Genomic DNA, 27079 nt, shown 5'->3' with positions numbered 1-27079 from the left:
TTCTTACCAAGAAATAGATCTGGAAAGAATCCATATTGAGAAAATAATCTGAAAAAAACAAAGGAAGAAAAAAATCCTTCCAAATGGTGTTGAAACAAGTTATCCTGCCTGGCAGCTCTGTTCGGGTTGGCTGGCACAGTGAGATGCGTTCACATGGATCAATTAAAACAGCTACTGCAGTATGTTACTTATGATATCTACAAAGTCATTAACAAACACCAAAGAACATATCAAACAAATTATGATGCAACCCTATAATGAAATATTATTTAACCATTAAAACTAATGGTGGGAAGCAGAGGTTTGCACACACTGAGTACATCAGAATGGCCAGGGAGCTTGTCAAATGTACAGATACCCAAGCTTTACCCCAGTCCTTCTGAGGGAGAGTCTCCACAAATGATTTTGGGTCATCTGTAGATTTAACAACTTCCCAGGTGATTCTAATACAACCCACCAAATTGTGAAAACACTTCAAAATCAAAAGCCAATTGTGCAATAGTATGTGTAGCTTTGTGTTAAATTAAGATTTGCTTCAGCTGCATATGAAACTATTTCCCCCAAATAATAGTAGTTGAAATAAGATAAAAGTACATTTCTCATACAAATGAAGTCCAGAAGTAGTCAATCCAGTTGGCAGCTCCACAAAGAAGTTGGGGAACTAGGCTACTTTCAGCTCACCACTCTGCCATACCTAGAGTATAGCCTCATTCTCCCAGTCCAAAATAGAAGCTAGAGCTCCAGCCACCACACCTTCATCCCAAGCAAGGAAAGGAAGAAGAGATAAAGAAGAAGGGGCAATGGCATATGTCAACTGTTATTTTTAAGAGATTTCCCAGAAATTGCACCACAACTGTCATTTACATGGTTAGAAGTTAGTCATATAGCCATGCTAGCTACAAAGGAAGCTGAGAAAAGTCTTTTTTCAGGAGGCTATGTGTTCAGCTATAAATCAGGAATTCTATTACCAGGAAAATTTGAGAGAACAGACATTGGGTATACAAACACCAATCGTTATCAGAAGTATAATATTAATATTGTGTGTGAATACACAGTGATCTGAACCATATGAAATTATTTTTCAGTAAAAAATAGACAAATAGCAATTCATATGGTTCATTCTATTACATTTTTATAGAAAAAAGTCTAGAAAGATAAACAGTATGTAAAGACATAAATATTTTTTATCTCAGTTTGTGGAATCTGAGGTAGCTGTGTATATTTTTGTCTTTAAAAAATAATGATCATAATATATACAAAAATTAAGGTTAAAAACAACATGCAAGTTAGTTATAATATTTTAATAAAATATAGTAATATAATGTGTGTGTCTATGCATACATACTCATACATACACACATACAAAAAGATATTAGATATATTCATCAATCAAAATGTTATTTCTGGGTAGTGGATTATAAGTGGGTTTCATGTTTTTCCTTATATTTTTCTATATTTTTTCCCCAAATTTCTAACCAACAGCTTGTAATACTTTTGCAATAAGAAAAACAAGTATAGAAAAAAAATAAGAAATTAAAAGAGGGTATTATAAGACCAGAAAAAGGCCTTGGCAGTGGTCTAGATGTGCAATAGAGAAGGTCTGGCTGGACATGGTAGCAAAGGGTTAAAATGGGGCTCACAGAAACATGCATGAAATCATGGCACAACAGAAAATGTAGTGAGGGGGCCTGTGTGCCAGCCCCTGTGCCAGGCCCTGGGGGTACCGGGCAGATACAATAGGCCAGGTCCATGTCTTCCTGGAACTTTACACATATTGATGGTTTCTTCTACAAAACAACTTAATGAAGTACGTGTTACTATTACCTCTAATTTACAGAAAATAGGGACACAGAGCAGTTGAATCTCCTACTCCAGGTCACCCAACTGATTCCAATATGGCAACTCTAGGATTTGGATGGTGTGGAATAGCCTAACGCCAGGGCTTACATCCTGATGAGAATTACCTGTGGCACTTGTGAAATCTAAGCAAATTACCAGGTCTTGCACCGGGCAATTCAGCTGCGGTAAGTATGATTTGGGACCCAAGAATTTTTTCTTTAGCAAGCCCTCCCAGGTGCTTCTTCTCTTTAGGCAAATACGGAAAATATTGCTCTCAACAAAAGGAACTTGTGGCAACAGAAGTGAGAATGGTGGTTATGTCTGTGAAATTGGGGAGCAGGAATAGCATTGACTGGGAAGTGGCATGACGGAGCTGGGCAAGGGTTGGAAATGTGTCTTGATCTGGGTAGGAGGTTCTCTTGGTGTACACATATGTAAACATTCATCAAGCATTAAAAAATAAATACACCCTAGGCTGCAGTACCCTGCTGGATCATGTTACCTAGATAGGTATAATGAAGGTGATGTGATAACATCCCAGGGGGAGTAGAGAGATAGGAGAAGGTCTCTCTGGGAAGGTGACATTGTATTTGACCCTGGATGACCTAAAAAGGCCCGTCCTGGAAAGACCAGGGAAAAGCAATCCAGGCAGAGGGAAGAGCAGATGTAGAGCCCCTGCGTCAGGAAGAGCTGGGCTTGTTCGAGCAATTGCAAGGAGGCTGGTGGAGCTGGCCTGAGCAACGTGGGGGAGAGTGGTCAGATGTGCAGTGGGACTGGTGGGCAACACAAGTTTTCATCTCTCGAATTTCTGCCTCAGGGCTCTCGCTCCCTCCAGTTCCTCAGGCTGGAATTGCCCCCACCCCATCCTCATACAGCTGCCTCCTCCCCAGCTCCTTGTTCAAATATTACCTACTCAAAGCGGCTTTCAACCACTCCCGCAGCCACCATCACATCCCTGTTTTATGGTCTTTGGAGACCTTATTGGTATCAAAAAATTGCACTGCTGATTTGATTATTTCATGTGGACTCCTTCCCTGGCCTCTAGCCAACCTCTACTGGAGCAGGCACCCTATCTGTCTCTACCTTCAGAGGGTAGCACAGTGCCTGGAACGCTGCAAACCCCTAGGAATAGCTAGTTGCTGGAGGAATGGACAAACCCTTAAAGGAAGCAGCAGGGGACATTCTGTATGTTGTACAAGCCCTGTTTACTGAGAACCTACTGTGAGTCAGGCATTAGGTCAACTCACTGAAGCAAAGAGATTGTTTTTAAATCCCCCTTTCATGGGTACTTATTAAAAGTCAGGGGGAGGAGGAAACAGCTAATAGACAAGTATCTTTATCCGTAGAAATACTTGAGATCCATCATACGTTGGAAGTAATACGTTTTAAGAAAGACAAAGCAGTCAGGAGGGGACAGGGAACGGTTGGGTGGGGGAAGAGAGAGTTGCAATATTTAGAATGGGCTGGCCAAGGATGGCCTCTCTAAGAATGTGAATTTGAATCGATCTGCAGGGGTTGGGAAGGGTGACAGGCGGATACAGAGAGGACGCAAAGTGCACATGTCTGCAGGCTGAAGAGGGCTGGAGCTTGGGAGACGAGCAGAGAAACAATGGGGCGGAAGCCGGAGGGATGAGGTCAGGCGAGCGGGGACAACCGAGAGGGCAGTGTCGTCAGCGTGTGGACACCGACCAACCTCAGGGACATCACTTGGGAACTTAGAAATGCTCGTTCTCAGGCCTCGCCTCAGACCTACTCCACCAGACGCGCTGGGGTGGGCCCAGCAACGTGTGTTCTAACGAGCCCTCCTGGCGACTGTGACGCGCGATGAAGTTGGAAGCCCCCTGGAGTAGGGGACCCTTCAGCGCCACGATCGCAGTTGTTACTCTTATCGTCCCCATCATCACGCTCCTCTTTATTTCTTCTGCTGGGCAGGGGACCCGCCCAGCGCTCTGCTGATTTGCCCAGCGCTGACGCCCAGCCGGGCTTTCTCCGGAGCCCGCCGCGCCCCGCTCGCCCACCCCCGAACCACGCGGACGCGGGTGTCTCTGCAGAGCGCCCAGTCGTCCCGGGCGCGACGCCGCCGCGCCGGGGCTCTGGGGACCAGGCGCCGGGGCGGCAGGTGCAGAGGCGCCCCGAGCCGGGGAGGCCAATCGCAGCCGCCGAGAACGCAGGGTGCGGGCGGGGCCGCCGGCCACCGCGGCCCGGGGACGCATCACTGGTCGCCCAGCCTGCCGGGACGCGCGTGGCCATCCAGATCCCCGAGCGGGAGGCGGTTCCGCGGGCCCGGGGCCGCGCGGCCCGGGCCTCGGGATTCGCCGGCCGCTTCCCCCGGGAGCCGCCGCTGCAAAGCCGGGTTGGGGCGGCCGAGCCCGGCCAGCGCCCTCTAGGCAGCGGAAGTGGAGCTTGCTTTACATCCGTCCTCCCCGCCTCGCAGAGTTGGGAGAAGGAAGGCTGGGGGGGGTGTGGAAAAATAAAGGAAAAGTCCTTGCACCATGTAGATCTGCGCCCCCCACCCTGGCACTCCGGCCGGCCGGGGACCTCCCAGTCTGCGCCATGAACGCGAGCAGCGAGGGCGAAAGCTTCCCGGGCTCGGTGCAAAGTAAGTGCTTTTCCGGGCTCAGTGCGCGCTCCGGGGCCCTGTGCGCGCTCCGGGGCCCGGGCCCAAGCACGTCTGCGACGCAGCCAGCAGGCCCGGGGCCCCGAAATCGGGGTGACGGCCACGAGCAGCGTCTCGGGGACCGCGGCGGGCGCGCGGTGCGTGGGGCGCTGGAGTGGGCTTGGGTTGGGGGCGCACCCGATCCGACCCGACCGGGTGTCAGGCGCGGGGCACTCTCCAGCCTGGCGAGACCCCTTGGCAGGGAGCGGTGGGGGAGGGCATGCCGTGCAGACAATCGCCACCCCCTAAGGGCATTCCCGCCCAGCCAGGCGGAGTTTGGGGCGGGCGGCGGGGAGGGAGGAATCTGGGGTAACCCGGGCAACGCTGATGGGAAAACTTCTGCCTCAGTGGCTCAAAATTGGAGCCTGGGGGTTGGAGGAGCTCACGAGGTCTCGCCAGCTCATTGCACAGCCTTTTCCACATTAAGGGTGGAGATCTTAATGAGAAACGGGGCCGTGGTCACTTCCTTTGAGTTTGGGGTTCAGTTTTTATTTTGTTGATGAGGACATCAGCCTTCATCAAGTCCTGGTACCGCCCGGTGCATTGTTTCCCAAAGTGTGGTCCAGGGACTAAGCACAAACCAGCCACCTGGGAGCGCGAGCGTGTATTTTTAAAAAGCTTTCTGGGCCCCACCCATCGGATCTCGGGGGTGGGGCTGGGGAATCCGCCGTCCTTACTAGCTGCCTGGGCGATTCTGAAGCACAAAAGTTTGAGAACCCCCGCCTGGCACAGGGGTTTGCAGGTACCTGGCACATAGTAAGTGCTCATCGTGTTAGCTGCTACTGGTAACAATTTTGGAGACACTGGCTCCCAAACTTAGCTGGGCATTCCTCGAATTGTGAAAAGCACAGATTTTCCTAAACCCCAGCCTCCTCACCCTACCCCGTTATGACTCAGTATCTCCTAGATGGGGGCTCAGATATGTCCATGGGTGCCTCCGTAATAACCCCACCTGGTAACATGCTGGGAGATTGGGCTGCGGGCTGGGGGGCGGATGGAGGACCTGTGCTGACCTTTTACAAGCACCATCTCCTTTAACCCTCACATCAACCCCATGAAGTAGAAACCTCTCTTCTCCCCATTGTACAGATGAGAAAACCCAAGCCCAGGGTCACTGTTAGTAAGTGACAGTGTCAAGATTCTAAGGAAGGTCTAGGTCATTGCTTGTGTACTTTCCACATACCAGCGACATTATTTGTTATTAAAACTCTTTCATCCTGGATATCAGTCCTGTTCCATCCTTAAGGAATCCTCAGCAATGCTTTTTTTCATTTCTCAGTTCCTTGTTTCCCTGTTAGTCCCATGGATACCTCAGTAGCTGCAGGAGACAGTGCTCCAAAAAACAAACGGTTTCATTCCTTCCATCCATGGATGTCAAAGTACTTACGTGCATAGGGTGTTCTGCAAGATAGCTTATAAAATATCACAGCACTCAGCCCACAGCCTCTCTCCTTACTAGGTCAACCAAATTGCATTGCCACACAGAGATTTCTTGTCTTAGACCTGGAGAAAATTGGACATAATGTAAATATAAATCTTCAGAAAATTATAATGCATGGGCACCAAACATATATGCACAAAGGTATTATTTAACTTCAGGAAAATTAGAAATAATGTTAATACCTTATTGCTGAGAAGATTGACACATGGATACCAAGAAATGATGTGTTGCCATTAAATAATTATATCTATAAAGATATTTTAATGATAAAGCACAATGCTTATGCAATGTTCTGTAGGGAAAAGATTAGTTTTATAATACATCATGATCTTATACAATTTTTAAGTGTAAAGAAGAATGAAAGAAAATATTTTGTGATGTTCATTGCAGGCATAGGTGAAAAGATTGTGACTTTTCCCCTTATGTTTCTTCCAAATTTTCTGTTATAAACTTGAGTTTTCTTACAAAGCAAAGAACATTTTAAAAATAAAAATTAAGGTAGTCATATTAGAGACTAATTAATTATATATCTTTAATAAATATCTATATAGTACTTTTAATATAATGCCAGGCACTATGCTAAATGCTTTGCAAATACTAACCAATATTAACTGCTGGTATCATTACTATCAAGAAATAGTGGCCCTCTTAGTTCAGAATGAATTTTGGCTACAAGTAAGAGAAACCCAAACTATACTGGCCTAACGAAGTGTGGAATTGCTTGATTCCAGGGTTGAATCAGGGAATCAGTGAAGGGCCAGAATCTGTAGGAATCTTGGCATTTTCCTCATAGTTACAGGATGGCTGCAGAAGTCCCTGACATCACTTCTGCATCTAAAGCCAAAAGAGGGGCACAGTGCCAGCTGCTTCTGCTCTTTTTTTTTTTTTTATCATGAATGCCAAACTTTTCCCAGAAACTCCTCCTGCAGTGTGCTCGAGGGGTTCACAAGTATGGAGGGGACCAAGATTATTTAGACAAGTGGTTCTCATACTGGGGTGGGGGATTGGAAATGTAGGGGGACCGGTTTTCATAATGACTTTTTGGTTGGGGTAGGAGATGACTGCTCGTCCTGCAAAGTGCAGGGCAGCCCTGCACACCAGAGAAGTTTCTTGCAAACAATGCCACTAGTGCCCCATGGGCAACATTGGAGCATAAGCCATCACTTGCATCTGGGTACATTGCTGCTAGCACAGAATTAGGATTCTGTTTGCAAGAAAGAAGAGGGGAGTGGAATGGATAATGGGCCACTACCTAGCCATGTCTGCCACCATGCCTTTCTTCCTACCATGACTCTCGTTTGCATTACAATTTAAAGCTGTTTGGAATTAATCTGTGACTTTTCCTTTGTCCCATGGAGTTCCAGGTGGCACAACGGTGCTGGTCGAGCTGACTCCTGACATCCACATCTGTGGCATCTGCAAGCAGCAGTTTAACAACCTGGATGCCTTTGTAGCTCATAAGCAAAGTGGCTGCCAGCTGACCAGCACGTCTGCAGCGGCCCCCGGCACCGTCCAGTTTGTATCGGAGGAAACAGTGCCTGCCACCCAGACGCAGACCACCACCAGGACCATCACCTCGGAGACCCAGACGATCACAGGTACAGCTCGGGGTAGGAGAGCCAGGCGCGAGTTGGCCCTGCCACGTCTAAAACACCTCAGTGGAACTTGTTAAAAAATATAGATTCCCAGGGCTTACCCCCTGGGGTTGCTCATTCATTATTTTTAACAAGCTCCACGGGGAAGCCAGCTGCCCAGCCTGGTTTGAGAGCTGCTAGGTTAAAACCTTAAGTGTTAACAGTTATAAATGTTGTCACGTGTTAAACAAAACAGACAAAAAACAGGTTTCTAAAACAAAAATCTATGTATGAAGAGAAGGACTCACAGGAAATACATTGCAATAAAAAAAAAGTGGTTGTTTTAGGTGTTGGAATAGGTGTGTGATCCCTGAGTCTGTATTACTTGTGTAAAGGGACAAAAAAATATTTTGTTTTAAATCTACAAATAGGCATTGATGTCTCCCCTGCGTTGCTGACCAGCAAAACAGAAAGCCCATCCCGGTTCTCTGTTTTGTCCACTCACTCCACCAAAAATAAATTACAGATGGATCAAAACTTTAAGTGTGTATAATAAAACCGCAAGTTTCAGAGGAAATGCTGTACTCACACATAGATACATAAATGCCTCCCCCATACCTGTACTTACACCTATATAATCTGTCTTAGGGGCCAGGCAGAGAACTTTAAAAGTATGAAGTAACCCATTTGTGAGATAGTACTAAGACATGTGGGGAAATGGAGAATGTATTCCTTAGCTAAAGGCATTTGATTCTAAAAAATATATTAATATGCCTCCCAAAGAAGGCAGGTTGTAGACCATTCTCACCCCCTCAAAAGGAGAATGGTAAATGTGATTGCAAATAAAGTTACAATTTTTTCAAAGTATAAAAGTATAAACAAAGTCTAAAGACAACTTGGGAAAAAATTTGCAGCATATATGATTAAGGCCTAACATCCCTCATATCCAAAGAATTCTGAAAACCAGTAAAAGTTGAAAGAAAGAACAAAGTAGAAAAGTCATTAAATGATGTACAAGAGACCACTAGATGTAAAATGATGCTCCTTCACCTTAGTAATTAAAGAAATAGAAATCAAAACAAGGCTTGGAGAAAGGACACTGTTTGCATTTTCTGGGGGTGTAAATTCATATAACCTGGGCAATTTTGTGATAACTTTCAAATTTTAAATCTTAAATTTAAAATCTCTCCGTTTTCAAATGTACATAAATACATTTACCCAATAAGTTTACTTCTATATATTTATCCTATGAAACTGTATAAACGAGTACACAAGGGTATCCATTCGCAGAATATACTCTAGAGAAAGTGGAGCCTTTGTAGGTCTGTATCGAGAGGAAGTTAGATAAATTAATATCAGTGATTCCAACATGGAATGTGACTTAGCCTTGGAAAGGGGAGCTGGATCTGTGTACAGACATAGAAATATTCTCAAGGTGAGTGTAAAAAAGGACATAGGCATATATATTATATGATATTATATTCAAGGGAAGCTTCTAGAACAGGGATGAGGCAGATAATGTAAAAGAGTAGTAGGCTGTGTGTGAGTAATAGAGAGTGCTGCAGAGTGTGGCAAAGTGGAGAAATCACACATGACTCATCCAAAAGGGCAGCTGCTCTTTGGATCCAGCCAGTTAGATATTTGGGTTTTTCAGAGAAGTGGAAAAGTGTAAAATTTCCCAAATTTTAAAACTTTGTTGGCCAAACAAAATACATCTATGAGCCTGATTGAGTCCACAAGCTTCTTCTAGCTTATTCTCAGAGAATGTTTACCAAATAGTTAATCTGGAGCTGAGGGGTGGGGGACATCAGAAGTCAGGGAACCAACTATCTCCTTATGAATTGTATATTGGGGTGATGTTTGAATTTTTTGGCATTAAGCAAAGTTTTCTGGACTTTTTTTCTTAATGCATCTAAAATAATGTTTCTACTGAATTCTTTAAACATTGAAATAAACTGATCACCTCTCAAACCTTAATAAAAGTATCTTGAGATCTTCCCACTTTGTCCAGAATTTATCTGAATTCCCATCTTAGAGTAAGTCACTAAGAAAATGTGAAAATTAGAAAACACCCTGTGGCCTCGGGGCCACACGCGGCCTTCTGAATCCTTGAGTGCAGTCCCCTTAATAAAGGGATTTGTTCAGTGAAGTTTGGATTCAGTCAAGGGGCCACACTCAGGGATCTGGAGGGCCACATGTGGCCTTGAGGCCACAGGTTCCCCACCCCTGGCTGGTACAACCTTATTCTATAGCTGCATGTGGGGAAGAGGCACAGCCATGGTCCTACCACAGGGTCTGGACAGTCCTGGGACATAATGTGTTTTGACTCTTACCCTAGTGGTCTTCTCCCTGAGGACTTAGTGTTTGGTGTCCTGTCCTCAGAAACAATGTCCCGGTAACCCACACACTGCGTGTGAAGCATAGAAAACGGATGCCCCGCAGTGTGGGCGGCTTCAGGGCCCGTGCTTTGTTTGTGGCCATTGTATCTTTCCGGGTTCTGGGCCTTTGCTTATGTTGTTCTCTCTGCCTGAAATACCTTTCCCACCTTTGCCTGGCTGACACCAACATGGACTTAAGGTCCATGGCAGTCTACACACAAAGGGGCCAGCTTCTTCTAGGGACACTCCGCTCCCCTCTGTATTTCAGCAGCCATTCTGGTTTTTGTTTGTTTGTTTGAGACAGGGTCTTGCTCTGTGTCACCCAGACTAGAGTACCGTGGTGTCATCATAGTTCTCTGCAACCTCAAACTCCTGAGCTCAAGCAATTCTCCTGCCTCAGCCTCCCAAGTAGCTGGGACCGCAGGCACATGCCACCACACCCAGCTAATTTTTCTATATAGACAGGGTCTCGCTATGTTGCTCAGTCTTGTCTTGAACTCCTGACCTCAAGCAATCCTCCCGTCTCAGCCTCCCAAAGTGCTATTACAGCCGTGAGCCACTGCGTCCGGCTCCATTCTGTGTTTGAATGAGCCACATTTCCTCTGGACTCAGAGCCCTCACATGAGTTGTTCCTTCTGCCCAGAACTTACTTAATTCTTGTACAGATGTCAGGGCTGAGCTTAAAGGCATTTTCTCAAAAAGCCCTTTGACATCACATGTGCACTCTTGTCCTAGACTAGGTCACATCTCTGTAATGAAATGATTACTGCAGGAACAAATTTAAGGTCTGCCCCCATCGCTGCCCCACAGGCACCCCTCCTGTTCACCACTGGATCCCCGGTGCCTAGAATGGCATTGACACAAAAGTACTCATTTGTTGAATGGGAGCAACTGCTCAAATTTCACATCCACCCACGAAACTGATCCCACAACCAAATAACTGTTCCCTCTTTTGTGCTCCTAGCCCTTTGTTCAGAGATGTTCACCCTCCTCTTAGCATTTCCATGGCCCTGCGGTCATTCTGTCTTGCCATGGCTGAGCTTTGCTGACCACCCTGTGCACTCAGGCCAGGCATGGTGTCCTCTTTGTGCCCAGCACACGGAGGCCTCCCGTTCGCAGAAATGAAGGGAGCTCCACACTCAGCGACAGGCTGCTGGCCTTGCCTCCCAGTCTACCACCTAACAGCCCTAGGCCATGGGCAAACCATCTACTCTCCTTCTCACTTAATATTCCTCATCTGTAAAAAGAGGCCATAATACTACCTAGTGATCATTGGGTTATTTTGAGGATTCTGCAATACTCCACATAAAGGGCCTGGAACGGGGTAATCGGGCTCAGTAAGCGATGGCTTTTATTAATGTAGGGACTAATAAACAGGTGGTGAGTGGCTGGTGAGATCCGTAGTGTGCGTGGTCTCTGCCTGACTCAGCTGTTCCTCCGGATCGTTCCTGCTGCTTTGCCAGCTACAAGCAGAACCCTGCTTTCTTTTCTCTTTTACACTTATTAGGCTGCTTTTCTGGGCTCGGCTCTGCGCACTGGGCATCCGTGTTCCATGGGCTGGCAATTCTCACACCTGCCTGTGGGCCAGGATCTCCGGGGAGCTTGTTAAAGATACCGGTGCCCGGGCGCCTCCTTCTGAATCTGAATCTCTGGAGCTGAGGCTCAGGCATCTGTATTTTTAACAAGCTCCTGGGGGATTCTGGGTCTCAGCCGGGTTGGAGAGTCACTCACTTGCCCAACGCTGCAGACCAGCCCCCCACACAGCAGTTTCTACAGATGCCCTCCTGCAGACATTTTCCAGACTTGTTTGTCCCTCTCCAATCCTTGATTAAGGCAAAGCTTCCTCACTCAGCTCATATGTCTCCTCTCTGCCCGATAATAGTTGGGCGTAAAATAAAATTTATTCTCTGCCTGCTACCTTTGAGAGCTGCCCATTGTTTGCCATATGATTTGAGCATTTTCATGTAGGAGCAGTAAAATTGGATGTCGATGTGGGTGAAAAACAAAGTAGCATCTCACATACATTTTCTAAGTTCATGGCTTGAAATCCTGGGGCTTTGGAGTCAGGCCCCTGAGTTTGCATCTTGGCTGCGTAGAGCGTTGGAACCACGTGACTATGGCAAGTTTCAAGAGCCCTTGGTGCCTCGTTTTAAAGTGAGGACCAGAATAAACAGAGAGGCAACAGAGTCTGGGGTCCTCAGACAAACTGTCTGGGTTCAAATCCTGGCTGCACCATTTGCTAACCATTTGACCTTGGGCAAGTGACTTACAGTGTTTGTGTCTCCATTTCCCCAATGGTAAAGTGAGAGTGATGATAATACCCGCACCAGAGGGTTCTAGGCAGGCTTCACTGGGCTTCTACATGGAAGACATTTAAAACTGTCAGTGTTAGCTGTCATTACTTACTGAATCAGGGGGCTGTGAAAATTAAATGAAACAGCACATGAAAAAGTTAGCACAGAACCTGGCTCATGGCATGCCCCCAGCCAATGTTTGTTGAATTGATCACTTGACCAGGAATGATTTTTCCTATCACTTCTGGTTAATTTCTACTCTTCAGGTTCCAGGTTAAAAGTCACCTCTCCCTAGAAGCCGGCCCTGATTGTCCCTTCTCCCCAGTGCTGCAGTTAGGTCCCTCACTGTTTTCTCGCCTAGCATTTATCATAATTGTAATTAGTTGTTTGTTGGCAAGCACTGTATAATTAGCCAGAGAAGTGAATTCCAAGGTGGTCAGGGGGGCCGGCAGTGGCAGCGTAGGTAGCAGCAGAGGCTACAATAGAGAAGTGGGGGGGCCTGTGGCCAACTTGCTGAGAAAGAGAAAAGCAGCCTCTGATGCCGGCAGCCCATCATCAGCTGGGGCTTGGTGTCACTAGGAGCGGAGCTGGCTTCCACAGGTAGGCCATGTGATTCTGTTGAACATACACGGTTTCCCAAAATGCCTCCAGAATCAGACAAGGCCACCCTGTGACCACAGTGGAGCCAGACAAAAGCAAGACCACATCCGCCATCACGTCTGAGCCCAGACAAAATGGGAACACTTTCCAAGCCACAAAATACAAAACATCCTCCTCCCCTGGTTAATCTGAGTGACAGCTACTTCTTGGCCTATTCAAGTTTTAGCCTCGCTCTAGTCTTTTCTCCCTCTCAATAATGTTTATTAAAATACCAAATCATAGAATTATCCCTACTTCCTGATGTTTCCAATGCAGATTTGCTTGAACACTGCTCCAAAAGCCTCTATGAGCCCCAAACCTACAGTAAGTTCTTTCTAGCACCCTCTTACTGAGAAGCTCCATGGTTCTCTGAGGTGAGCTTTCTCTCATTGCAAAGAGTAATAAAGTTGTTCAACTACAGGTGTGTCTCTGGGGGGTTTTGGCCAGAGGAAATTGACAGAGGGGAGACCCAGACCACCTAATTGATTTTGAAAGCCTTAAAAAAAAATCTGAAGGTTCAGTTTGGCCTGTGACCCCTAAATTAGTGGCTTAATTTCTAGTTTACTAGACTGTAAATTTCCCTGCAAGCAGGGACCTAATCAGGCTTATTTTCTTGCCACCCAGCACCAGGTCTGGCACATCATAGCCACTCAATAAAACAGTTATTGAACAGAGAACAGGAAAGGGCAGCTGGAAGGACTGGATTTGTTTGTGTGTGTGAAGCATGTGGTGTGGTGTCTGCCCCATCGTGAGGGCTCAGTGAGGGTAGCTTTGGGATTGTTGTGTGCCAGGTGTTAGAGATGCTTGCCCTTGAAGGATCCCAAGGCCCTCGGGGAGGAGAGGAGGATTTAGTTTTAAGACGTGCAAGCCCAGATGTTTGTGACAAGTGTAGCTTAAAGGTGCATAGAATTACCAGAGTACATCAGTTTCAACTAGGGAAGTCCAGGGAAAAATTGTCAATGAGATCAAGTGTATAATAGGCCTTGAAAGACACATTGGCCTTTGGGAGGAAGGTGGGGTAAGGGGGCGTTTCCTAATGGTGGTTTGGGGACAGGGGGACGCTCAGGGTACGATCTGAAAACAGCGGTTAGAGATGACTGGGGTGGGGTATGTGATGTGGTAGGAGGCATGCGTCAACTCTGGTCTTTATTCTGAAGGAGCTGGGGGCACGTGTGAAAGTTGTTGAGCACGTGAGTGATTTAGTAAGACAGACTATGCAGTGATTGCCAGAAGGATCTGGAAATAATCATAACTAATTCTTACATAGTGCATATTACGTACCGTGCACTTTTCTGAGTACTCTGCATGAAGTAGTTTTTCACAACCAAAAGTTAGTTACTCATAACTATTATCCTCATTTTACCAATAATGAAACTGGGGCACAGAGGGGTTAAGTAACTTGTCCAAGATGATAGAAACAGAAAGTGGCGGAACTGGGGGTCTCGAACCCAGGCTCTCTGCCTGCAGAAACTGCTCTTAACTAGTATACCCACAGCCCCTGAGTGAAGTCCTAGTGCCACATTTCTCAAACTTGCCTGTGCATAAGAACCACCTGAAGCTTTGGAGAACAATGCAGATACCCAGATTCCTCCTCCTGGGGATAATATTTTAGTGGGCCTGAGCGGAGTCTCGGGAATCTGAACCAGCCAATGAGTGGTTGGGTCAGTTCAGAGGATTTCCGTTGCTCTTAACACCCAACCAAAAGTGGACTGAGCAGTTACGACGTTTGTTGTCTCTCACAGCCAGAAGAACAGGCAAGGCAGATAGATCCCAAGTAGCGGTTTCTTTGCCTCATCTTGCTGTCCTCAGTGGTGGGCATTTATCCTTTGTCCTTGCTCCTCATGGCCACAAGATGGCTGCCACTGCTTTAGGCACCAAATCTTTTAGCCACACCCACAGACAGGGAAAGGAGCAACTTTATCAGGAAGGAAATCCTTCCTGATAAAATCCAGAAATCCCAGATCCCGTTGGCCGAAGTTGGGGACACATGCCTATGCCCAGTTGCACTGTAGTGGAGGTGGCTGGGCCAGCAAGGGGCCCAGCAGTGAATCCAGCCCCAAGGGCTCCTCTGCAGGGCCACACTCCTGCACTGCCCCACTCAGTGGACTGCTCAACAGATCTGAGGAATAAGGGAACTGAACACGGGAGTGGGACGGAAGGGTGGGATGTGGAAGGAAGCTCTGCTCCACTCCTGGTTTTTTATTTTTCCTGTTCGGTGACTTCCCTGTATAGTGTAGATTAATTTTCTGTTGCTTCGGACTGTTTGCCTAGAACAAACCCCCACTTCGGCTGTGAGTTAAGCCAGAGGGGAGACTTTATTTAGAAGGATGCAGGAAATAGAGACTTGAGGGCAGGCATGCAGCTGGATCTCAGAAAGGGATTGAACCAGAAAGTAGAAATATTTTAGGGTTTCCTAAACACCCGCACAGCTCAAAGGGTGGTGTGAGGACCATGGCCACGGCCAGGGAGCTTGTCGGGAAGGCGGAGTGTCGGCCACACCCAGAGCTACTGAATTGGAATCCGCATTTTAGTGGGATCCCGAGATGGTCTGTGTGCACATTACAGTCGGAAAAGCACTGCTGCCCGCGCTACTGTGCCCGAGGCTTATGTCTTCTTTGCTCAGAATGAAAGTCCACAGCGAACCGGACTATCCTAGTCCCGGGTCCTTATTCCCGGCAAGAGAGTCTGATTGGCCCAGCTGCTGTCAGGTGTGTCTGCCGTTGGACCAATCAGCGATGGCAGAGACCAACCTGGACCAACCCGGCAGGGGAGGCTCAGCCTTGGGACAGGGGGACAGTTGGGCAGATTGTGACTGGGCAGATGGACACTACAAAGTGTACAAGCCCTTTGGGAACAGCGTAAGAGGAGAAAGAGGTGGAGCTTTTCTCAGTGGATTCTGAGTTTGCCCGCCTGAAGATCAAGAACCCTAAATGTGCATCCTAAGTGTGAACAACGTTGGAAGAAACAACAGAAAAAGATCAAGAGATTTGAATATATGACTGTATCGTTGATCTGTGAAAAAAAAAATACAAATTAATGAGAAAAAAGTGAAAATTCCAATAGAAAAAAAATGAACTAATATCATAAACAGGCTAAAGAAGGTATATCAGTGGAAAACAAATGTTGAAGTGGGGTTTTTATCCTCATTAATTACATATAAAAGAAATGCAATTTAAACTAAAATGGCATCACTTTGTCCTGTGAAGTGGTCTCTGCGATAGTCAAGGTAAGGAGAGAATGCAGGTGATTTCAATTTTCTGAAAGGCTCTTATAATTATGTATCACCAAGCAATAAAACATCCATACCATATTGACCCAGTTCTTCAACTTAAAGGAATGTATTCAGGGAAACTAGGGATAAGTTAAAAATTCTCGATAGATGTTATTCATAAAAGTAAATACCTAGAAGCCTCCTCAGTATCCAAGAAAAGGGAATGGTTAATTAAACTGCGAAACAACCAACATGGTGGAATATCATGTGGCCCTTAGAAGCCATGTTTTGGATGAGTGATAACATGGTGGAATGCTTTAATGTGGCAAAATTGTTTAATTGTTTAATAAACAAAAGGACACTATGAAACAATTTAAGCCATGATCCCAGCTGTATACTTTAAAATCTGTATATAAAAAGTGTTATCCATTTAATCAATCTTTAATTCAATGAATGTTCTTTTAGTCCCAGCCCATCACCAGGGTCTGTGTCAGGTGCTGGGGGACAGAGATGGAGAGAGACCAGGGTCTGTCCTCGTATGGCTCATCCCACCAAATAGAAGACAGGACAGTCATTAACTATCTCCTCAAATAAGTATTTAATTGTAGTGGAGATAGATGCTTTGGAGAAAAAGCGCCATATATGCTAAGCATGTAACATAAGGATGTATGTTACCATGTTATGACAGCATTGGGCAGTTTTGCTTTTCTTCTGTATACTTTTCTACACTTCACAGATTTTCTACAATTCGTGGTTCATTTTATTTTGCAAAATTAATAAAATTATAATTAAAAAGCGAACAGGATTTTTTAATGGAGTTTTTACATTGAAGAAGAAAAGGGGGAAGCAGATTGGACTGGGAGATATGAAAGCTGTCTTTAGAGATTTGAAAGACAGTTTTGTAGAAGAGGAGCTACAGTTGGTTTATGTGAGCCCCGTGGGTACAAAACACCAATGGGGACAAACTTCAGAGAAAACAGTTTTGGTTCTCTATGAAATTTGTCTAACAATGAAACATTTTCTTTCTTTCTTTTTTTTTTTTGGGGGGGGGGGACATTCTCGCTCTGTTGCCTGGGCTAGAGTGCCATGGCATCAGCCTAGCTCACAGCAACCTCAAACTCCTGAGCTCAGGCGATCCTCCTGCCTCAGCCTCCTGGATAGCTGGGACTATAGGGGTGTGCCACTGTGCCTGGCTAATTTTTCCTGTATATTTTTAGTTGTCTGGCTAATTTCTGACTATTGTTAGTAGAGGCAGGGTCTCGCTCTTGCTCAGGCTGGTTTTTTGAACTCCTGAGCTCAAGCAACCCTCCCACCTCGGCCTCCCAGAGTGCTAGGATTACAGGTATGAGCCACCGTGCCCGGCCACAATAAAATATTTTAAGCAACATCATGACTGAATAACTAGCTATGCCCCTACTATTAACACAAAGCAGGACTAAATACAAGAAACAGTCTCTCAGACGCACACAAGCAAGCAAGGGAAATCCCCAAGAGGCAAAAACCGAAACTGAAATGGCAGCAGATGTGGGGCTGTCAGCTGCTGGGGGCACTGGTGGCCGAATCCGATCTCACTAAATAGGGGACTGGATTTCAGTGGCCACGCCAGGGTAGGGATTGAGGTGCTGAGCACTTGCAAAAAGTTAGAAATGAGACCCCCACGTAAAGCAGTGGCCTTTGCCACATCTTCTGTGAAAAGAGAGGCTAGAATATTCTTATGTGGGGGAAAGTCGTGCCTTTGCTAGAAGCACTTCCCCCAAGGCTATGAGTAGTCCCATCTCAGCAGATCTGGGGTGTTTGGGGTTGTCCCTGCTGCCTTCAGTTCCACTTGGGTGCTCAGAGATTCCCCAAGGCCAATGCTACTCTTTATGCCAAAGCTGAACACAGACAAATGAATAATAATCTATTATTGTGTAGAATTACTGTAACTTCAGGTGAAAACTATCAAGCACTTGCAGTATGCCCAGCTCTCAGTTTGAAGATAAAAAGTAACTGTTTACCCATAAATGCCTGGAAACAATAACAGAGAATCATTTTGCTATTAATGAAGCAAGTATTTATCATTGAAGCAATGACTGCAGTTCTATGTTCTTGCAAAGCAACAACCAACAAAGGTGGATTCCCTCGTTTAGACAAAGCGGGGTTAAGTTTTACTGCTGAGATGCGTGGAAAAGGATGGTCTATGCTAGTGGTTCTCAAACCTGAGCGTGTATCAGATGTACCTGGAGGGCTTTTAGAACGCAGATTGCTGGGTGCGCCCCCAGAGTGTCTGATTCAGTAGGTCTAGGTGGAGCCCGAAAATTTGCCCTTGTAACAGGTTCCCAGGCAGCTCTAGTGCTGCCGGCTGGGGACCACACTCGGGAACCAAGCAGGGCAAGCGAAAGCAGGAGCAGTAGCCAAACCCCATGGAGTAGATGAAAATATTTCAACAAGAGGCAGGTGTGGCTGATTCGTGCATCAGAGAGACGTGGCATGAAGGCAGGGAACATTAGTTTGTCAGAATCTTTGGGCTGAACAAAAGTCACTTAACTTCCCTAGACACATTTCCATTGAGAAAGTTGGAAACCATGGGTTTCCGTGCTGATAGAACCCACTGTTGTTTGACAGACATTAGAGTGATACTGTCACTGCCAAAGATGCCAAAGAGATGCAGATCAGAAACCTGGATTTCCTGTCAAATGTCCAGAGAAGCCTAAAAGAGCTCATAGAATAAATATAAACTATCTAAAGAATATGGAAACGTTATATCATAATGTGTTTAATTGGCAACATTTTTTATCATATATAAAATTATGATGCATCTCACAATCTGTAGCATCCTAGATTCAAAGAAATACGATATTTGTTTTAAGAAAACTATAGTACCTCAAACCTGTGGCATGAATATTTTTGCTTTGCACAAAGCTAAAATAAGTAGTGACATTAGACCTATGTTGATTTAAGTAAATACATTCTGTAAATAGATGGCAAAAATGTCAAAGGTGGTGCCTCAGTGACTGAAGTTTGGGAAACAGAACATGACAGCATCTCAGAATCATCATCAAGACCTCTCAGCCCAAGTTCACCCAGTGAACAAACCCCATTAGTTCTATGTACTCCTCATTTGAAGCCAAATCTTCAAGACAAATTACATTTTAAAAAAGAAAGTATTTCCAAGCCCCAAACCATAAGCTCAGTTAACAAAATAGCCACAAAATTTTTCATAATTAAAAAAAAAAAAAAGAAATTCAAGACTGCCTACCTTATCTTTACAATATTTCGTATCTGGTCTCTCTTTTGCTATTTTTTTTTTTTTCTTTTTGCCTCAAAACTTCAGTGACAGTACAAGAATTTACAATAATTTTTTTTTCTTTAGGAATACTTATGCTGAGAAGAATGCTAATTAAACTAGTTTTGCCTACAATTCCTTATATTAGTTCCTTTCTGGTGGTTTATTAGGATTTTATGATATCATTTATGAAAGTGCCTAATTCATTTGGCTGCAGTTAACAGAAAACTTACCTGGCATAAATTATACGGACATTTCTTCTTCACTTAAGAAGTCTAGATTTGGGTGGTTTTAGAGCTATGGCTCAACATCTCATTCTCATGCTTTCCCCTTATGGTTACAGAATGGCTGCCACAGATCTAGGCATCACATCATCACTCCAGCATGTCCAAACACAGGAAGTGGGGCAACAGGGCAGCAAAAATGAGCTTTCCTCAACTGCTTCTCTTTCTGGCCCCTCTTTTTTTTTTTTTATTTTCAAAAAAATTAGGAAAATCTACCAAAGTCCCCCAGCAGATGCTCTCTAGTGTCTCATTGGCTAGAAGTGGGTCCCATGGTCACACTTAAGCAGCAAAGGAGATGTGGAAAACAGTCTGGCATGTTCATTTTCTACAAAGGAAGGTAGGCAAAGTGAATAGCTTTTGGGTATTCCTATCATGAAAATTAATAATTACTATATCTTTTAGTTTCAGCTCCTGAATTCGTTTTTGAACATGGCTATCAAACTTACCTGCCCACGGAAAGTAACGAAAACCAGACAGCCACAGTCATCTCGCTCCCTGCCAAGTCACGTACCAAAAAGCCTGCGACCCCACCTGCTCAGAAGAGGCTTAACTGTTGCTATCCGGGTAAAGGCAGTATTGTGTCCTACTTATGTAGAGGGTGGGACATTTACGCCTGTTCAGGTTCCAGGGCTCTCACTTATGAATTCCTGACAAATGGACACGGATGTGTCCCAAACTGCCTGGCATAAAAATTAGAACCCCACAGCATTTGCACCGGTGCATACAGCTTTTCTCTTGCTGTCCGTGGTCATGGTGCACGTGGGCTCTTAGACTTTTATGGCCATGGAAATGGAACTCATGAAAACTTGAGATTGCTATAAATTTTTCTGCCTGTGCTATAGTTTGGGAAAACATACAGTAAGATTTTTCTTCCCTTACTTTTTTTTTAACTTTTTATTTGGAAATAATTTCAAACTTACAGAGAAGTTACAAAAATTATATAAAAAATTCCTGTATACCTTCATCTAGATTCCCCAAATGTTAGCATTTTACCATATTTGCTTCATCGTTCTTTCTATATATGTATATATATATATATATATATATTTTTTTTTTTTTTCCCCAAACAATTTAAGAGCAAGTTGCAGACATGATGTCTTCTTACCTCCAAATACCTCAGTGTGTATTTCCTGGAAACAAGGACATTCTTTTATATAACTATAGGACGTTCATCAAAATCAAGAAATTAACATGTATACATACTATTACCAAATCTACTCACCTTAGTTTGACTTCACCGATTGTCCACAAATGTCCTCTCTATCAAAAGAAAAACACTTTTCTCCCAGTCCAGGCTTCAACCTGTGCTCACTATTTGCATTTAGATTTTATTTGTCTTTAGTTTCCTTTCATCAGGAACAGTTAAGCTTTTGTCTTCCTTGAGCTTGACATTTTTGAAAAGTATAGGCCAGTTATTTTGCAAAGTGGGCCTCAGTTTGGGTTTGTCTGCTGTTTCCTCAATATTAGATTCAGGTTACGCAGTTTTGCAGGAAACACAAAAATGACGTTGTGCCCTTCTTGATGCATAGTATAAGGGAGGTAGGTGAGATCTATTGGTCCCATGACTGTGGTGTTAACGTTCGTCCCTTGGTTAAGGAAGTTTCTCCACTCTAAAATTACAACATTCCCCTTTGTAATTAATCTTTCCTTGTTTTTTATAGGTTGCCAGTTCAAGACTGCCTATGGCATGAAGGACATGGAACGTCATTTAAAAATTCACACAGGTAAGTAAAATTTCTTTAGCATGTGTGCCCCAAACACCTGCCATGTGCTAGAAGCTGGGGATCCAAATAAGTCTGACATGTAATATGACTCAAAACCTCACTAGTTGTCACAGGAATACAAATCCAAATTAAATAAAAATAAGATGCTGTTTTTCCATATGATTTTGGCAGAAAATGTTTAAAGCAATAAAATACAGTGCTGGAGAGGATGTGAGCAAACTTAGCTAGTGGGAATGTGAACTGCTGCAGCCATTGTGAAAACTAACCTGCCAAAATTCATTAAAATTTGAATGTACATATTCTTCTCATGTTGAGGAGATGATCCTATAAGTGTGTGTGTTTGTGTGTAATGATTAGGAAAGAGAGGAATAAGGGGAAAGAATAAAATCTTTTATGTATTTTCACATTTTATCATTAGATACAGTGAGTGTGTGTCCTTTTTGTAATTTACAAAGGAGGATTTAACAAATACTTTTGTAAAAAAGAGAAAAATCAATGTATGGAAAAAAGTGATTATTTCTGGTGATTTTAATTTTATTTAATATATTATTTTTATCTTTGCCAGATTTTCTGCATGGGAAAGGAGTTGCTTTTAGACTATATTTAACAAAATATTAGATGCCCATATTCAAATGATGCAAATGTATATAAATTCAAAAAGTATAAGTGTATAGCAGCTACAGTGAAATTTGACTTTGACCTCTCTGATTTCCCAAAGTCTGCTATTTCACCTCAGCCTTTGGAAGATGAAATAGGCAACAATTATTTTTTATATTCCTCGGCCTTATTGCATTGAGGTCACCATCATATCTAATCAGCCTCATGGTGTCATGTCATTTGGATTTATTCTAATCATCCAAATTAAGTTTCAAGTATTGGTAAGCATTTTAATGTACCAAGCAGTGCAACTCTGTATATGGGTTTCATATGTTGAGGTTCCATCCATCAAGCGTAGCGTAATTATCATTGAAAGAGTAAAGTACTGTAACTATTAATGATGACTTATACTTATCAAAGTATAAGTCTATTTCTGCAAGTCTTCAGAAAGTATCTTTGACACACAGCCAAGCTTGCATTTATAGGATAGTTTCTGCATAACCAAAGCATCTCCATCAACATCTTCGAGTCCAAGGGTTGACAAGGAGGTGTCATTACCTTAGTTACTTTCAGAGAGGAGGGTGTGCTTAATCACCCCTAGGGTTTGGAGCAGCAACAGCAAAAGGGCTTTTTACAGAAACTATCGGGGTCCCTCACTATTGAGCAGCTGACAATGCTGAGAAATTATTGTTGGAGAAATATACATTGAGAAGTTAGCAGTAGCCAGGCACTGGGGCATGTACCTGTAGTCCCAGCTACTCCGGAAGCCGAGGTGGGAGGATCACTTGAGGCCAGGAGTTTGAGTTCAGCCTGGGTGCTATAGCAAGACCTCTGTCTCTTAAAAAATAATTATTATTTTTAAAAGTTAGCAGTTGTTCACAGGTGGCACACTGACATATGTATTAGTGAAGTTCAGGTTAAGCTGCTGTAACAAGGAAACCCAAACACCAGTTCAAACAAGACAGGGGTTGGTGTCTCTCTCATGCAACTGCACAGAGGTAAGAACATAGTCTAGGGCAAGTGGGCAGCTCTGTGTCAGGAGATCATCCAGGAACTTAAGTTCTTCCTACCTCGTTACATCCAGGAACTTAAGTTCTTCCTACCTCGTTACATCACTTTACCTGACCATCTGCAGGTGTGCTCTTTTCACCTGCTCACTAACCTGCCCTCACCAGCTGACTCATGTCTTGGTTGCAGCTGGGATGAAGAGAGAAAAGAGAAAAAGTAAAAGGCTAGCCATTTCCTCCGATAGAAGGGACACACTTTTACTTTCTCTGCCACTGCATTGATGAAAACTTAGTAACAGAATCACACCTAGCTGCAAGAGAGGCTGAGAAATACAGTCTTTGACTGGTTAGCCATGAATGCTGCTAAAACTTTAAAGTTCTAAATTTTACAGTGTGTCTCTTGTGGAAAGGAAAAAGAAGAGAATGAATATAAGAGACAATTGACAGTTTCTTATTTTACTTAGCTGTACTTTAAATTTTTATTTTAGTTGCCTTTGATTTTTAATTAACAAGGAATTCATATTCATTGTAACAAAAATTAGAAAATACCAATAAGGAAAAAAGAAGAAGAAACTCCCCCTTTCCCAAGATGTTAGCTCTTTGCCAATCACCCACCCAAGTTTTGGGGTTTTCTGAATATTTTTTGATAGTCACATGTTATTTTTTTTCTTAAGGTGGTAGGAAATAAGCCTTTTTCTTTTTGAATCTCATTTCCTGCTGCCATCTGTGTGTGTGTGTGAAGGAGACAAACCCCACAAGTGTGAAGTCTGTGGCAAGTGCTTTAGCCGGAAGGACAAGCTGAAGACCCACATGCGGTGCCACACAGGCGTGAAGCCCTACAAGTGTAAGACATGTGACTACGCCGCGGCAGACAGCAGCAGCCTCAACAAGCACCTGCGGATACACTCTGACGAGCGGCCCTTCAAGTGCCAGATCTGCCCCTACGCCAGCCGCAACTCCAGCCAGCTCACCGTGCACCTGCGCTCCCACACGGGTGAGTCCTGCCTCTTGCTCACCCGCAGTGCTCCTGACGTCCTCTGGCTTAAATCATAAGCACCTTGAAGGATTTAGTCACAATGTAAGAAAATGAGTTGGTTTTCCCATTGTTTGCAGTTTTGCTTTACATCTGCCCAGAAGAGCCTTTCTCAGTAAAACAGGGGAAAAACATCAAGTTTAGAATTTTATATATGCTTTTTATATAATTTTATAGCTATAACATATTCACTAGTAAAGCATATAATTGAGGAGGTACACTAAATGAAATACATAAGCAATGCATCTTTGATAAATTTCTGCATTATGGTTAGGCATTTCAATAATTTTTAACCTATACTCTGATTAGTTCAGCATGTAACAGCTGGACCAAGAAACATAGCAAAATAAACAGAATAGGTAACTGAACAAATTATATATGTTTTCCTTTTGGCCTGTGTTTGAGTTAGCTATTGATACAATGATGCTGCATAACAGTATCCACAAAATCTCAGTGACATATAATAAACATATGTTGCTCACATACTTTGGGTCAGCAGAGAGTTATCTAGACAACGCTGTCGATCTTGGCATGGCTTAATCACGTGTGTTGGGGAGGCTGGATGTCTGCCGACCCAGCCTGGGGATCTGCTGGCTGTGGGCTAGCCGGCTGTCCACTGGCCTTGGCTGGGGCAGCCTGGCTCTGCTCTGTGCATCTCTCATCCTCCTCCTGGGACCATTGACTAACCCCAGCTTGTCCTGCTCATGAAGGTGGCAGAGGTGCAAGCAAGCCAGCTCCAATGCGTCAGTCCATTTCAAGTCTCTGCTTTTTAGGTCTGCAAAGATCACATTGGCTACAGCAAGTCACACGATTGGGCTTGGTGTCAGGAATAGGGGGACTGAGCTCACCCACAGTGAGAGGCCACCACAAGGTCACATGGCAAAGGTCAGGGATATAGAGAGAGGTGAAGAATTGGGACCATTTTTGCAAACAACTGCAGTCCACCTTTATCCCCACCATTGTTCACATGTCTCTGACATGCAAAATGCACTCACACCCTCCCGAGAGCCCCTCAAGTCATCCAATCATAGGATCGGGCTTAAAGACCAGGATCACGTGATCTCCATCAGGACCGGGTATGGCTCTTCTTCATCTAGAGACATGGGAGTAAAAGACAAGTTGTCTGTCACTATACACGCAATCTATAGTAGTAAAACCAAGCCAAGATAATTACAATAATTCTATTAATATTTGAAAGGGCAAGAATGGGAGGCATTTGGCAGTCACTGGCCAATAGCATGTTTGAAACCCTTCTGGGCAAAGGTTCTCAGGTCCCTCTCACTCAGGGGACAGGGACTGTTTCTTGAGTAGGCCTTGGGTCAGCTCTTTGGTTCCTGCCTCTGCCTGCTGGAACATCCTTTCCATCACCTTCCCAAGCCACTTCTGAAAAGGATTGAAAAGGTACCTTTGAAAAACTTTCTTACCCTATTTCCTGCCTATCAAAAGCTGGAGGGAGGTCTTCTTACATTTTGTTTTAGTCCAGGCTGGTGACAGTTTTGGTGGTAGAGCTGTCTTAAAAACATTGTGAGTTTCCTATGTATCCATGTGCCACAGGCCACACCCACAATTCTTTTAGAATCTTGCCTAAACTCAATTATAGGCACTTTCCGCATATAACCTTCTAGGGGTGTTAGGAGTCCTTTTGTCCAGCTTCGAGAACATACTTGGCACCAACTTAGTTCTTTTGGAGATTTTAACAAAGAGCCTTATATTCAGACCCCTTAGTTCTCATTTGATCTTTTCTCTGAGGTCGGTTCCTTGGATACGATCTTCATCCCCAGGCTTTTTTCTGACTTTAAAAATCTAGCTAGAGATGCTGGCTGCAGACAAGAAGCTACATCCAGCAAATCTTTGACTTTACATATTCCCTCTAAATTTTGCTTAGGAAATGACTAGTTCTGTTTTGTTTGTCTCTTTCTTGTAGCACCTTGTCAAATGAAGCTTCTAAAACACTTCCCCTGTTCTGCCTAGAATTTATTTCTTTATTCAAGTCCAAAACTCATTGTGTGTATTTTCTATCTTCTAAGCTACCACAGCTGACAGTTTTACCAAATGTTTGCCGTTCTCTAGTGTGAATTGCCATTTCTCCAGCCTCCACCTGCTACCCAGTCTCAAAACCTGTGCTATATATTTTGGTTCTCTGTTATGGCAGCACCCCACTTGTAGATACCAATATCTGTATCAGTTATCTGTTGTCACAATGATGCAGCGTCATAAAAACCCACCAAACCTCAATAGATAATAATACAACAATATGCCTTTTCTGTTCCCATGTTGGGGATCAGCTGGGTGTCATCTAGGTGACTGTGCTGACCTTGACTGGGCTCACTGCTAAGTCTGAGGATCTGCTGGCTATGGGCTGGCTGTCCACAGGCCTTGCCTGTGGAATCCAGCTCTGCTCCATGTATCTGTCATCCTTCTCCCGGGGCCAGGAGGCTAGGCCAGGATTGACCTTCTCACGGCAATGACCAAGTTGCAGGCAAGCAAGCGCCAGTACACAAGCCCATTTCAAGCCAGTACTCGAGTCAAATTACCTAACATACCATCGGCCATATCCAATGACATGGTTGAGCCATGTGTTGCGGGTCCTAGGAGGTCATCCTGCCCTGCTGGGAGAGCATGAATTATTACATGGCAGAGGGCCACGCTACAGGAGGGCAGGGAGATGGGGAGATTGGGGAACATGTTTGGAATCTACTACAGCAAATTAAGATATTGGCATGATTGATACCCAACTGATTGTCTTCAGAAATCTCCCCTGGCCTAACTTAGAGAAGCTGAAGCATTCACTGATGAAAGTGGTTCATTTTGATTTACAAGGATGAACTTACCATTTATAGTAACATCTTCAAATTGATTTAGAAAAGGCGTGTTTTCTAAAAATTTCAATGTGTGCCATTTATGCACTGTCTCCATGGAATGTTCATTTTCCCTTTTATAAATCTGTGGCATTTGTAAAATTTTAAATTATTAGGATTCCGTTTTTACCCCTGCGTTGATTTGATGGACTACATCGTCAGTTGTTTTAGTAGCAACCTAAACTCAAGAAAGATCTGTCAGCTAAAATATATCAGTCACTTATTCATTCAACATTCTTTAAACCTCATCACATGCCAGACATCGTGGACATCAGATAG

General features: G+C 44.2%; 1 protein-coding gene across 3 annotated transcripts in view; it reads left to right on the top strand.

The window, feature by feature from the left end:
* The first annotated feature begins 4245 nt into the window (after positions 1 to 4245).
* Positions 4246 to 27079, top strand: part of ZFP64 (ZFP64 zinc finger protein) — a 73488-nt gene continuing 50654 nt past the window's right edge. For 2 of the 3 annotated variants that reach the window (XM_045528180.1, XM_045528178.1), the window contains exons 1-5: positions 4246 to 4438; positions 7295 to 7534; positions 19984 to 20145; positions 21243 to 21305; positions 23652 to 23903. In XM_045528180.1, coding sequence (XP_045384136.1) covers positions 4393 to 4438; positions 7295 to 7534; positions 19984 to 20145; positions 21243 to 21305; positions 23652 to 23903 — 763 coding nt within the window. In that variant the 5' untranslated portion in view covers positions 4246 to 4392. The remainder of the gene's footprint in view (positions 4439 to 7294; positions 7535 to 19983; positions 20146 to 21242; positions 21306 to 23651; positions 23904 to 27079) is intronic. The other variant, XM_045528179.1, reaches the window with a different exon arrangement.

This window comes from Lemur catta, chromosome 17 (genome assembly GCF_020740605.2).
Source record: "Lemur catta isolate mLemCat1 chromosome 17, mLemCat1.pri, whole genome shotgun sequence".
In the NCBI taxonomy this organism is placed as follows: Eukaryota; Metazoa; Chordata; class Mammalia; order Primates; family Lemuridae; genus Lemur; species Lemur catta.
Note: the sequence above shows the minus strand (reverse complement) of the source record. Positions and strands in the feature narration are given on the sequence as shown.